This window comes from Mustela nigripes, chromosome 7, assembly GCF_022355385.1.
Source record: "Mustela nigripes isolate SB6536 chromosome 7, MUSNIG.SB6536, whole genome shotgun sequence".
Lineage (NCBI taxonomy): Eukaryota > Metazoa > Chordata > Mammalia > Carnivora > Mustelidae > Mustela > Mustela nigripes.
Window position 1 is genome coordinate 50,532,223 of NC_081563.1, and position 13,951 is coordinate 50,546,173.

Consider the following 13,951-nt stretch of genomic DNA (forward strand, 5'->3'; position numbering starts at 1 on the left):
AAAACCTACAGCTAACTTCTTACTTTATGGTAAGAACTAGAAGCTTTCCCACAAAGACCAGGAACAAGTTAATGATATCCCATCTAACCACTCCTTTCCAACATCGAAATGGAATTCCTAGCTAATGCCATAAAACAACTAAAGGAAATAAAAGGCATACAGATTGAGAAGGAAGAAATAAAACTTTGTTTGTAGATGATCTGATCATCTATGTAGAAAATCTATAAGAATCAATTAACTCCTGGAACTACTGAGTGATTATAGCAAAAGGCAGGATACAAGGTTAACATACAAAAGTCAACCGTTTTCCTATATACCAGCAATGAATAACTGGTCTCAAAATAAAAAACATAATACCATTTACACTAGCATTCCCAAAAATGGAATGCTTACATTAAACCTAACAAAATATCCTACAAGCTCTCCATGAAGAAAACTATAAAATCCTGATAAACGATGTCAAAGAATAAGTAAATGGAGACATTCCATGTTTATGGATAGAAAGACTCAATATTGTCAAGACCTCCCAACTTGACATTGTTCCTCTTAACCTGACTTATATAGATTCATTGCAATGCTAATCATAATCCCAGCAAGTTATTTTTTGGATACTGACATACAGCTTCCAAAGTTTATCTGGGAAAGTTAAAAACTCAGAATACCCAATATTATACTAAAGAAGAATGAAGTTGGAGGCCTGACACTAAAAGACTCACAATTAAGCTAGAGTGATTAAGACAGTGTAGTACTGGTCAAAGCATAGACAAACAGATCAAAGAGAGAACAAAACCCAGAAACAGATCCATGTAAATATAGTCTACTGATCTTTGACAAAGCAACAAAGGCATGGAGCAAAGATAGTCTTTTCCACAAATGATGTTGGAACTGAGCATTCACAGGCAAAAAAATGAATCTAGACACTGATTTAAAACTCCTCACAAAAATTAACTCAAAATGGATCACAGACCTAAGTGTAAAATGCAAAGGCTAGGATATAACAAAGGAGAAAACATCAATGACCTTGGATACAGTGATTACTTTTTAGATATAACATCAAAGGTACAATCCTTGAAAGAGTAATTGATAAGATGAACTCACTATAATTAAAAACTTCTGCTCTGCAACATACAATGTCAAGAATGAAAAGACAAGCCACATATTTGGAAGAAAATATTTGCAAAAAACATGTCTGATAAAGGGCTGTTATCTAAGATATACAAAGAACTCAAAAGAATCAATAAGAAATCAACCCAATTCAGAAATGGGTCAAAGACATTAACAGATAATTCACCAAAGACATACAGCTGGAAAAGAAGCATATGAAAGGATGTTTCACATCCTATGTCATCAGGGAAATGAAAATGAAAAACGAAACTCCTAACCACTTGGGTGGCTCAGTCAGTTTAGCATCCTACTCTTGGTTTTGGCTCAGGTATGATCTCAGGATTATGATCTCAGGATCATGAAATAAGCCCCAACTCACGCTCCACACACAGTACAAGTCTCTTTGTTCTTCTCCCTCCCCCTGCTTATGCACGCTCTCTCTCAATAAGTAAATAAAATCTACAAATTAAAAATTTTAAAAATAAAACAAAACAAGATTCACTCCACACCTACAACAATGGCCCAAATCTGAAACACTGACAACACCAAATGGTGGCAACAGGAACTCTGAATCACTGTGGGTAGAAATAAAAAATGGTATAGCCACTTTGTAAGACAATTTTGGTTTCTTTTTTTCTCTCCCCCATTTAAGTGTGTGTGTGTGCGTACGCATATGTGTATGTTTTTAACTGAAGGATAGCTGACATACAAAGTTATAAACAGATTGGTAGTTTCTTACAAAACTAAATATAAGACTCTTGCCATATAATCTAGCATTTGCACTCCCTGATAATTAACCAAAGGAGCTAAAATGTCTGATTTCCACACGAAAGAACTGCATAAGGACTTTATAGCAGCTATATCCATAACTGCCAAAACTTGGAAGCCACCAAGATATTCCTCAGTAGATGAAATAAACTCTTTGGTACAGTAAGACAATGGAACATTACTCAGTGCTAAAAAGAAATGAGCTAGCAAATGATGGAAAGTCATGGAGGAAACTTAAATGCATATTAATAATTCAGAAAGGCCAACTGAAAAGGCTAAATTCTGTTTTAGTCCAACTATATGACGTATTAAAAGTACAGAGAAAGCAGAAAGATCAGCAGATGCAGCGCAAGAGGGAAGAGGAAGAAGTAGGGTGGTAAAAATACTCTGTATGATATAGTGATGGATACATGTCATTACATATTTGTCCAAACCCATAATCTATATAACACCAGAAGTGATCCCTAATGTAAACCAAGGACTTTGGGTTACTATGATGTATCAATGTAGGTTCATCAATTGTAGCAAACACACTACTCTGGGGAGGAACGCTGACAATGCCAGTGGAAGTGCATATGTAGGGCAGGGGATCTACGGAAAATCTCCATATTTTCCTCTCAATTCTTCTGGGAAATTTATTTTTTTTTAAAGATTTCATTTATTTATTTGACACAGAGAGCAAGAAAGAAAGCACAAGCAGGAGGAGCAGCAAAGAGGCAGAGAGAGAAGCAGGTTCCCCTATGAGCAAGGATCTCGATATGGGGCCCAATTCCAGGCTCCTGGGATCATGATCTGAGCTGAAGGCAGATGCTTAACCAACTGAGTCACCCAGGCACCCCTTGTTGTGAACTTTAAACAGCTCTAAAAAATAAAGTCTTCTTTTTAAAAAGTTGATGCAGTATTAAAATAAACATTGGAATTCATTCTGCCATGATTCAACAACTGAACATTTCCCCCTATCAGTTCTACACAAACACTGGTAAATGACACTTCAATCTTAAATAGTTCACCACCACATCTGCTAAGAATAGGGATACTCACCTGTCATAAAACCACACTACTAATATCACACCTAGGAAATACTCTATACCATTTACTAACAAGTCAGCTACCTTTCTTGGAAGATAAATCTAAGAGACAAGGACTGCTCTTTTCTTTTCTTTCTTTCTTTTTTTTTTTTTTAATTTTATTTATTTATTTATTTGACAGAGATCACAGTAGACAGAGGCAGGCAGAGAGAGGGAAGCAGGCTTCCGGCTGAGCAGAGAGTGCAACGCTGGACTCGATCCCAGGACCCTGGGATCATGACCTGAGCCGAAGGCAGAGGCTTAACCCATTGAGCCACCCAGGCCTCCCAACAAGGACTTTTCTATCTTGTTCACATCTAATCTATTTAAGATTTATAGACATCTTCCTAGAAAATCAGCCAATTCATGAGAATTTTAAATCTAATTTTAAAAATAGGTATATATTATATTTTCTTACGACTTTAAAACTTCTCAATGGTATGATTAGCATACTCCTCTTAATTTATAACATCGAATTATTTTCTTGTAATCTTCTAGTTAGAGGCTGCCTATTCATGTGGAATTTTTCTAAGACTGAACTCTAAATGGTAATGTTCAATTCTATTATTTTCCTGTTTTCTAGTACATTAGTTGATCCATTTGATTTTATAATTTCTTTCTTACTACTTTCTTAGTTTGGCTTGTTTTATTTTTACTCTTAGGTTTGTTTTATGATTTTCTTTATAAACTTAAGAGATAATGATCCATACATCAAGATGATCTAAATTCCTGACTTCAAACTCTTCCTGTCTTCAGAGGTTACCAAACAAAAAAGGGAAAAGAAAGGAGGGAGTATCCTAAGAACAGACAGTAAATCTATACATACAAAGTGAATTTTGTCATCATAGTTTGATCTGAGTAGTTAATGCCAACAAGCAATGTAACAGGGTGTCTTTAGGAGCCTACAAAATGTTATTTGTTGTCCTCTGCACTTCTGTGGACTAAAAGGCAATAAGGTAAATAAACCTGTGGTTTGGAGGTGTACCTGAACATAAAAATCAGTTCCTTGACATAGAAAACAAATAGCAAAATGACAGAAGTAGGTCATACCTTAACAGTAATTACTTTAAATGGATCAAACTCAATCAAAACATCAGGGATTGGCAGAATCGCTAAAAAAAAAAAACCCATTACTCAACTATATACTATCTCTAAGAGAACCACCTTAAGGAAATTCTGACATAAGGTACAACATGGATGAACTTGAAGACATTATGCTAAATGACATACACTCATCATAAAAAGCAAATACTGTTATGATTCTACTTATATGAGGTACTTAATTAAAAGTAACTCAGACTTTTAATTGACAGACTGAGCCTGGGTGGCTCAGTCTGTTAAGTGTTTGCCTTCTGCTCAGGTCACAGTCCCAGAGTTGCACCAAGTCGGGCTCCCTGTTCAGCAGGGAGTTTGCTCCTCCTCCTGCCCCTCGCCCCACTCGTGCTCTCTTTCTAAAATAAATACATTTTTAAAAAAATCTTTTAAAAAAAATCATAGGGGTGCCTGGGTGGCTCAGTCAGATAAACATCTATCTTCAGCTAAGGTCATGATCCCAGAGTCCTGGGATCAAATCCCACAGTGGGGTCCCTGCTCAGTGGGGAGCCTGCTTCTCCCTCTCCTTCTGCTGCTCCCCCTACTTGTGCTTGCTCTCTCTGTGTGTGCCAAATAAATAAATAAATCTTTAAAAAAATCATAAAGACAGAATGGTGCTTACCAGGGGCTGGCAGGAGGGTAGAAAGGAGAGAAATTATTTAACAAGTACAAAGTTTCACTCTTGTAAGATGAAAAGTTTCTGGAAATGGGATGATGGTGATCATTTCAAATATATATATAAATCTAAAATCCAATCTAATTTATACTTTGTTTTTAAGATTTTATTTATTTTTTTGACAGAGAGAGATCACAAGTAGGCAGAGAGGCAGGCAGAGAGAAGGGTGGGAAGCAGGCTCCCCGCTGAGCAGAGAGCCCGATGCGGGGATCGATCCCAGGATCCTGAGATCATGACCTGAGCCGAAGGCAGAGACTTAACCCACTGAGCCACCCAAACGACACCTAATTTATACTTTTAAAAAACTTTTCCAAAAGAGATAAGCCAAATAATTATGCTGTATCACTGACAAAAAATTTTCTAAAAAACTATGAATTAGGTCATAAAGTCTATGCATTAACAGTTTTATAGTATTAATAGTAATGATAATAACTGCCAATTATTGAGAACTAGATACCACATATTCCACTAAGCATTATCTCATATAACCCACATCAAAACCCTGTAAGTCAGGTACTACTGTACCCCATTACTATTCATGAAAGCGGACCAAATGCTGTATCCACAAGAGAAGAGACAAACTATGATATAGTCTTACACTAGAATACTTACAGTACTAAAAATGAATAAACTAAAACTACATCCATTGACACAGAGCAATCTCAAAAACCCAAGTCTGTGTGAAAAAAGTAATTCTCAGAATTTTCTGAGTAATTCCATCTATTAAAGAAATTAAAACTACACTGAACAACAAGAGAAAATCAGTACATGTCGGGATGAAGACACAAAGGACTTCAATGGTATTTGGTAACATTCCATTTTTCAAGTTAGTGGGCTAATATATATAGGAATTATTTTTATTTTCTTTATTCTTTATATGTTTTATATGTTTCATATATATTTTCTTTATTATGCATCAAATGGTTCACAACTGAAGCAAAGTAAGTACTATTAAAAAGAAAATCATTTAAACATAAGTTATTATAGCTCTATGTTCTTAAGTAGATAATATATATCTGAATATGGCTGGACTTCTTCTGTACCCCAAGTTATCACCTTCATGAGAAAATACAAATGACAAGGCAAATTTATTCTTATTTTCCTAAGGAGATAATTTTTTTTTTCAATAGATGAGTTTGGAAGTAATCAAAAACTATTGAACCTAATACTTAAATATTAATTTTAAAGAAATAAGACTTCTAACACTTTATCCAAAGACTATTAATGACTCAGCCCATGTCATCAATGCCCAAGTAAAAGATACCAACTCTATAATGCCCTTTCTTTCACATTTTCTCTCTTCATTTCTAGATTTCTTTTATACCTTGGACAAGTCAGTTGTTCTCTCATTAGCAAACAACTTTGCTTTGATCTCTTCTACTTTTCTCCTGTCATCTTCATTTAATTCTGAAATGGAGTAGCCACATTCATGAGCCAAATTAAATTTCAGATTCCAGGCTGAAAAGATAATATAAAAACACTTGAGATAATGCAATGCAAAAATGATAATTTTCAGTGATTACAAGAGCACAGAAAACCATCAATATATCCAGCTAAATGCTACCACAATACTTAGCAAAATGTGTTCTCATATGACAAACTATTATAAGTTCTAGAGCAATCATTTCACTGAAAACTGTGATTTTTAAAAACCACATTCTACAGATATTTCTCCAAAGAGGCCACTTTAACCACGATTTTCAATTATTTTTATCTTAATCTTCCTTCCAATCAGGATGGTCCCTTTCCCTGCCCTATTAGGTCCTGTTAGAGTTACTGTTGCTTCCATGAGAGCTGATACTTAAGTTTTCTGGAGTCAGAACATATGTAAGTGATAAAAGGAACAGCGTAGGTAGTTTATCTCAAGGGAAAACTTATAAACAAATCAGGGAGGCCTGAACTGTTGGCTGTTAAGTCGCTCTCTAAATATATTCCTTATTTTGTCTTAAAAAAAACTTTTTAATGGCATTCTACCATTAGAGACTAATGAGATTGGTAAATATCCTCTTTCAAAGCTCCAACCCAAGTTTTAGTGTGAAATACTTGTTCTTTCTAATGTCTAAAATACGCTCTAAGAATTTTATTAGATAAGGAGAAATGTATATATAGTTTTATGATACAGTTTGATTTAGAGCAGAGCAAATTGTTTTAATTTTTTTTTTCTGCCTCCAAAATAGAATAATACTGTAATAGGAGAATTAAGGAAACAGGAGAACTTCAGGAATCTGAAAACCCAAGCTATCTTCTTACTCTCTTTCAGGCTTTAGAAACTATCTAAGACCCTAAACTCAAACTAGCACTATTAATACTGTGACTTAGTTACACTATTGGTTAAATGGACTTCTCTGGATTACGGTGGAAAATGTAATCATTCTAACAGTCCTACAAGAATATAAATTCAGACTCCACAAATACTTAACTTTAAATAAATTAAAGTATGATGTTTATAAGCTTGACCTCCCTTTATAACAAACTATCAGTTCCTACCTCGTGCTCGTACTCGACATTCCTCTTCTTCTGCATTTCGGAGTATTTGTTTAGCATGATTCAATGACGATTCACATTTCAGAAGGTTTCTGACATGTGCAGCCAGTGAATCTACACTGCTACCACCAGCATCATCACTCTCCAGCACACCTTCTTCCTCTCTACTATCTGTCAAGCTTGCCTTGGGTGAAGCATATGGAAAGAAGTTTAGAAGGACATCAGAAACTGACTCCAGTGAATTACTGTCCCACGAGCAGGAGCTGGCATCACTACTTGAATCACTTTTAATGATAGTCATCATAGGTATAACAATTTTATTCCCAATGGTTCCACTATACCCTTCAGGCTCAGATCTCATTACAGATTTGGCTGCTCTATATTGCCGAAGGGTTTCATCTACTGTCACTCTGGCTTTGCTTTCTGCTTCCTGTAGAGGACTTCTAAATGTAGTTGACCTAATGAACTCCCAATTCTCAATGCCTCTCTGGCATTTCAGATTTGCCTGTGTGCTAATATCCTTCTGTATGCACTTGTTGCTTGGGCTTTCCTCTGCAAATGGCAGACTCTGAGGCAAATCACCATTAGATTCATCAGCTGTGAGGGGTTCTTTGAAGCAAACCACCTTCTTAGATTGTATAAATGAAATATCATTAACATCTCTGAAAGGGACAAGGGGAGCAGAAAAATTGCATCGTTTCAGTGCTATATTTTCTGCCTCCATTAAAAGGTTCCGAATCTCTCTAAGCGTTTTGGAGCTGCTGCTTGTATCTTGAATTTCCTCAGACCCAACATCTTCAAAACCTGAAGATTCTGGTTTACTTATTACAACTCTACCATCAGTCTGAGAACTTAAAGGCATAGTGTTTGAGATAACACTGGAGTTCGAAGAATCCAAATTATCTATTAGCATTTGAACATGGTCTGAAACAAGTTTCTGCTTCTCACTATGTGAATAAGTTCCAGGGGTAACTGTTGATAACCCAGTAATCTGATCAACTTGCCCAACACCCCCTGAGAACATCAGAGCATCTTGCATTACATGTCTATCTGGAAAATTCTGTTTATAGAATATATTTGGTTTCTGTCTGTGTGAAAAGGAACTAGAAGGAACTGTTGGTAACAGACTTTTCTGGTCAGCTGGTACAGGAATTGTTGAAACCTTCAGTGCATCTTCAGCTAGATGTTTGTCTGGCAATTCCTGTGGGTAGGAAATTTTAGATTTCTCCCTGTGGGAATAGGAACTAGAAAGAGGTATTGGTATCCCAGCGTTCACAACAGTTGGTTCAGAGATAGGTGAAATTTTCAAAATATCCTCACTACAATGTCCATCTGGCAGTTCTTTTTGAAAGAAAATACTGGGCTTTACTCTCTGAGAAGAAGAATTATGAGAAACTGTCAGTAATGGAGTTGTGTGGTTATCTGGTCCAATCACAGTTGAAATTTTGGGCTCTTCTCCTTGTGAGTAGGAACTAAGGGGAGCTGTTAGTAACTCAGTGTTTTGGTCATCTGGTAAAGTCACAGGTGAAAGCTTGAGTTTCTCTTTATGTGAGTAAGAGCTAGAAGGTCCTATTGGTATCTCAGCTTTCTGATCAGCAGATCCAGGAAGAGCAAAAATCTCTGGCAACTCCTGCTGTTTAAAAATACCGTCCTTCTCTCTGTATGAGTAGGAACTAGAGGGAATTATATGTATTCCAGTCTTCTGGTCACCTGGTCCAGAAACAGCTGAAACTTTCAGAGCTTCTTCAGTAACACCTGGCGACTCCCTCTGGTAAGAAAAGATGGGGCTCTCTCTATGTGAATAGGAAGCAGAGGACCCAAATCGTATCCCAGTCTTCTGGTCAGCAGACCCAGGAGCCCCTAAAATTTTTACAATACCTTCATTAGGATCTGGCAACTCCTGCTGGTAAGAAATGATGGGCTTCTCTCTATGTGAGTAAGGACTAGAGGTTACTACTGGTATTCCAGTCTTCTGGTCACCTACTCCAGGCACCCTGAAAACATTTAAAGATGCTTCAGTAAGATCTGGAAACTCTTGCTGATAGATGATGGACTTATCTCTATGTGAATAAGAAGCCGAGGTAACTGTTGGTTTTCTGGTCTTCTGATCACCCGGTCCAGAAACAGCTGAAATTTTCAGAGCTTCTACAGCCAGCTGATCATCTGACATGGGTTGTTGGTACAAAATACTGGGCTTCGCTGTATGAGAGTAAGAAACAGAAGATACTATTGGGATCCCAGTGTCCTGGTCAGCTGGTCCAGGAGAAGGTGAAACATTCAGAGCCTCTTCAGTGAGAGGTCTATCTGATAAGGCTTGCTGATAGAAAATAATGGGCTTCCCTCCAAGTGAATAGGAACTTGAAAGTACCGTTGGTATCCCAGTCTTCTGATCACTTGTTCCAGAAACAGCTGAAACTTTCAGAGTCTCTTCAGTTAGATGACTGCCTAATAACTCCTGCTGGTAAAAAATATTAGACTTCTCTCTGTTTGAGTAGGAACTAGAAGGTTCTGCTGTTAACCCAGTCTTCTGGTCAGTTGGTCCAGGAATAGCTGAAACTTTCAGAGCCTCCTGAGGTACCTGGCCATCTGTCAAGCCCTGTGGGTAGAAAATGATAGGCTTCTCTCTAGGTGAGTTGGAACTAGAAGGTTCTGATGGCAACCCAACCTTCTGGTCAACTGGTCCAGGAATAGCTGAAACTTTCAGAGCCTCCTGAGACACCCGACTGTCTGTCAAGCCTTGTGAGTAGAAAATAATGGGCTTCTCTCTATATGAGTGGGAACTGGAAGGTACTGATGGCAACCCAGTCTTCTGGCCAGGTGGTCCAGGAACAGCTGAAACTTTCAGAACCTCCTGAGGTAACTGACTATCTGCCAAGCCCTGAGGGTAGAAAATAATGGGCTTCTCTCTATATAAGTAGGAACTGGAAGGTTCTGATGTCAACCCAGTCTTCTGGTCAGCTGGTCCAGGAATCGCTGAAACTTTCAGAGGCTCCTGAGATATCGGACTGTGTGTTAAGCGCTGGGGGTAGAAAATAATGGGCTTTTCCCTATATGAGTAGGAACTGGAAGGTTCTGATGGCAACTCAGTCTTCTGGTCAGCTGGTCCAGGAATAGCTAAAACTTTCAGAGCCTCCTGGGATACCTGACTGTCTGCCAAGCCCTCTGGGTAGAAAATAATGGGCTTCTCCCGTGGTGAATAGGAACTAGAAGATTCTGATGGCAACCCAATCTTTTGATCAGTTGGTCCAGGAACAGTTGAAACTTTCAGAGGCTCCTGAGGTACCAGACAGTCTGTCAAGCCCTCTGGGTAGAAAATAATGGGCTTCTCCCACGGGGAGTAGGAACTAGAAGGTTCTGGTGTCAACCCAGTCTTCTGGTCAGCTGGTCCAGGAAAAGCTGCAACATTCAGAGTCTCCTGAGGTACCTGGCCATCTATCAAGCCCTGTGGGTAGAAAATAATGGGCTTCTCTCTAGCTGAGTAGGAACTAGAAGGTTCCGATGGCAACCCAGTCTTCTGGTCAGCTGGTCCAGGAATAGCTGAAATTTTCAGAGCCTCTTCAAGTAACTGACTGCCAGGCAAGGCCTGGGAGGAAAAAATAATGGGCTTCTCTTGTGGTGAGTAGGAACTAGAAGGTTCTGGTGTCAACGCGGTCTTCTGGTCAGTTGGTCCACAAATAGCTGAAACTTTCAGAGCCTCCTGAGGCACCTGGCCATCTGTCAAACCCTGTGGGTAGAAAATAATGGGCTTCTCTCTAGCTGAGTAGGAACTAGAAGGTTCCGATGGCAACCCAGTCTTCTGGTCAGCTGGTCCAGGAATAGCTGAAACTTTCAAAGCCTCTTCAAGTAACTGACTGCCAGGCAAGGCCTGGGGGGAAAAAATAATAGGCTTCTCTTGTGGTGAGTAGGAACTAGAAGGTTCTGGTGTCAACCCAGTCTTCTGGTCAGTTGGTCCAGGAACAGCTGAAACTTTTAGAACCTCTTGAGGTACCTGGCTGTCTGTCAAGTCCTGTGGGTATGAAGTAATGGGCTTCTCTCTAGGTGAGTCAGAACTAGGAGGTTTCAATGGCAACCCAGTCTTCTGGTCAGTTGGTCCAGGAACAGCTGAAACTTTCAGAGCCTCCTGAGACACCTGGCTGTCTGTCAAGTCCTGTGGGTATAAAGTAATAGGCTTCTCTCTAGGTGGGTAGGAACTAGAAGGTTCTAATGGCAACCCAGTCTTCTGGTCAGCTGGTCCAGAAAGAGCTGAAATTTTCAGAGCCTCTTCAAGTAACTGGCTGCCTGGCAAGGCCTGAGGGGAAAAAATGGGCTTCTCCTTCGGTGAGTAGGAAGTAGGGGGAACTACTGGTATTCCAGTCTTCTGGTCAGTGGGTTCAGAAACACCTGTAACTTTTAGAGCTTCTTCAGGTAGATGACTGTCTGGCAAGCTCTGTGGGTAGAAAATAAAGGGCTTTTCTATATCCGAGTAAGAAGCAGAAGTTATTGTTGATATCTCGGTCTTCTGGTCAGTAGGTTCAGGAGTAGGTGAAACTTTCTGAGCCTGTTCAGTTAGAGAACTATCTGTCAACTCCTGTTCGTAGAAAATATTGTGCTTCTCTCTATGTGAGTAGAAATTAGAAGCTTCTGATAGTAATCCACTATTTTTTTCAGCTGGTTCAGAAGCAACTGAAACTTTCAGAGCCTCTTCAGATTGATGACTGCTTGGTAAGACCTTTTGGTAGAAAATACCAGGCTTCTCTCTATGTGAGTAGGAACTAGAGGATACTGCTGGTATCCCAGTCTTCTGGTCACCTGGTCTAGGAGCAGATGAAGCTTTCACAGCCTCTTCAGTTAGAGGACTATCTGGTAATACCTGCTGATAGAAAACATTGGGCTTCTCGCCAAGAGAGGAGGGCCTAGAGGGCACTACTGGTATCCCAGTATCCTGGTCACCTGGTCCAGGAACAGATGGAACTTTCTGAGCCTGTTCAATTAGATGACTATCTGACAACTCCTGTTTGTAGAAAATACTGGACTTCTCTCTACGTGAGGGGAAAGTAGAGGTTGGTACCCCAATCTTCTGCTCAATGGATCCAAGAGCAGAAAATTTCAGAGCCTGTTCAGTTAGATGACTTTCTGGCAATGTATGTTGATAGAAAATAGGGGGCCTCTCTCTGTGTAAGTAAGAAGTAGAGGGTATCCTAGTCTTCTGGTCAGCTGGTTCAGGAAGAGCCACAATTTTCTGAGTCTGTTCAATTAAATGACTATCTGGCAAGACCTGTTGGTAAAAGATACTGGGCTTCTCTCCAGGTGGACATGAATGTGAAGATAATGTAGGTATCCCAGTGTTTTGATCAGCTGGCCCAGGAACAAATGAAACTTTCAGAACCTGTTTAGTTAGATGACCGTCTGACAACTGTTGCTGGGAGAAAATAATGTGCTTCTCTCTTCGTGAATAGGAACTAGAAGGAACTATTGTCTTTTCAGTCCCCTGGTCAGCAGATACAGGAACAGCTGAAATTTTCAGAGTCTCTTCAGTTAGATGACTGTCTGGCAAGGTCTGAGGGTGGAAAATACTATGTTTCTCTCCACGTGAGTAAGAACTTGGAAGGACAGTAGGTATGCCACTCTTCTGGACAGGAGAACCAGGAACACCCGAAACTTTTACAGTCTCTTTAGTGAGATGATCGTCTGGCGGTGCCTGCTGGTAGAAGATATTATGCTTCTCTCTACGTGAGTAGGAACTTGGAATGACAGCAGGTATGCTAGTCTTCTGGTCAGGAGGATGAGGAACACCCAAAACTTTCAGAGCCTCCTCAGTTAGATGACTGTCTGGCGGGGCCTGTTGGTAGAAGATATTATGCTTCTCTCCACGTGAGTAGGCGCTTGGAAGGACTGTAGGTATGCCAGCCTTCTGGACAGCAGGACCAGGAACAGCCAAAACTTTTAGAGCCTCTTCAGTTAGATGACTGTCTGGTAAGGCTTGTGGGTAGAAAATATTGGGCTTCCCTCTTTGTGAGTACGAACTAGAGGGTACTGTTGATATCTCAGTCTTCTGGTCAGCTAGTTCACTAACAGCTGAAAGTTTTAGAGTCTCTTCACTTATCTTACTATCTACTGGTGCCTGCTGGTTGAGTTTATCAGTATGCTGACCAACAGTATTCTCTTGAGGAGACCTTAAAGCCAACTGAGGAAAGTCCTCGGGGAACAAGGAGAAAAGAGATCCAGTATCTGAATCTCCAGCAGTAGCAGTGATGCCTGGTTTCGAGCTGGAATAAGTAACTTCAGGTATGCCTCCTTTAGAAGTATCTCCTAAAAAAAGAGACTTATTAATACTAATATTATATGTTTTTTAATTAAGAAACATTTCTTTTATGCATAAAAGAAATAAAGCTTTCCTTCCTTTGACCTTTACACTTCTAGTAAAGAATCCTAAGAAAACAGTCATAAAAGGAGACAAATATTTACAAAAATATTATAAAGCCATTTACAACAGCAAACTAAGGTAGACATAGTTTAAATATTCAGCAATAGAATAATATTTTAAAATAGCAGCATATCCATTTAATATGATAGGTGGATCTTTATTAAAATTTGGATATTTAAAGAATTTTTTTAAAAGATTATATTTATTTTTTGACAGACAGAGAGATCACAAGTAGGCAGAGAGGCAGGTGGGCGGGGGAGGGGAATGCAGGCCCCCCGCTGAGCAGAGAGCCCGTTTCATCCCAGGACCATGACCTGTCCTGAAGGCAGAGGCTTAACCCACTGAGCCACCCAGGTG

The 13,951-nt window shown here is 39.3% G+C and overlaps 1 protein-coding gene across 1 annotated transcript in view; it reads right to left on the bottom strand.

Moving 5' to 3' along the window:
- ALMS1 (ALMS1 centrosome and basal body associated protein) overlaps nucleotides 1–13,951 on the bottom strand; it is a 197,964-nt gene that overhangs the window by 135,208 nt on the left and 48,805 nt on the right. Inside the window, exons 9-10 of the mRNA XM_059405835.1 lie at nucleotides 7,195–13,479; nucleotides 6,032–6,165 (exon numbers count right to left, since the gene is read on the bottom strand). Of these exons, the coding sequence (XP_059261818.1) occupies nucleotides 6,032–6,165; nucleotides 7,195–13,479 (6,419 nt within the window). The remainder of the gene's footprint in view (nucleotides 1–6,031; nucleotides 6,166–7,194; nucleotides 13,480–13,951) is intronic.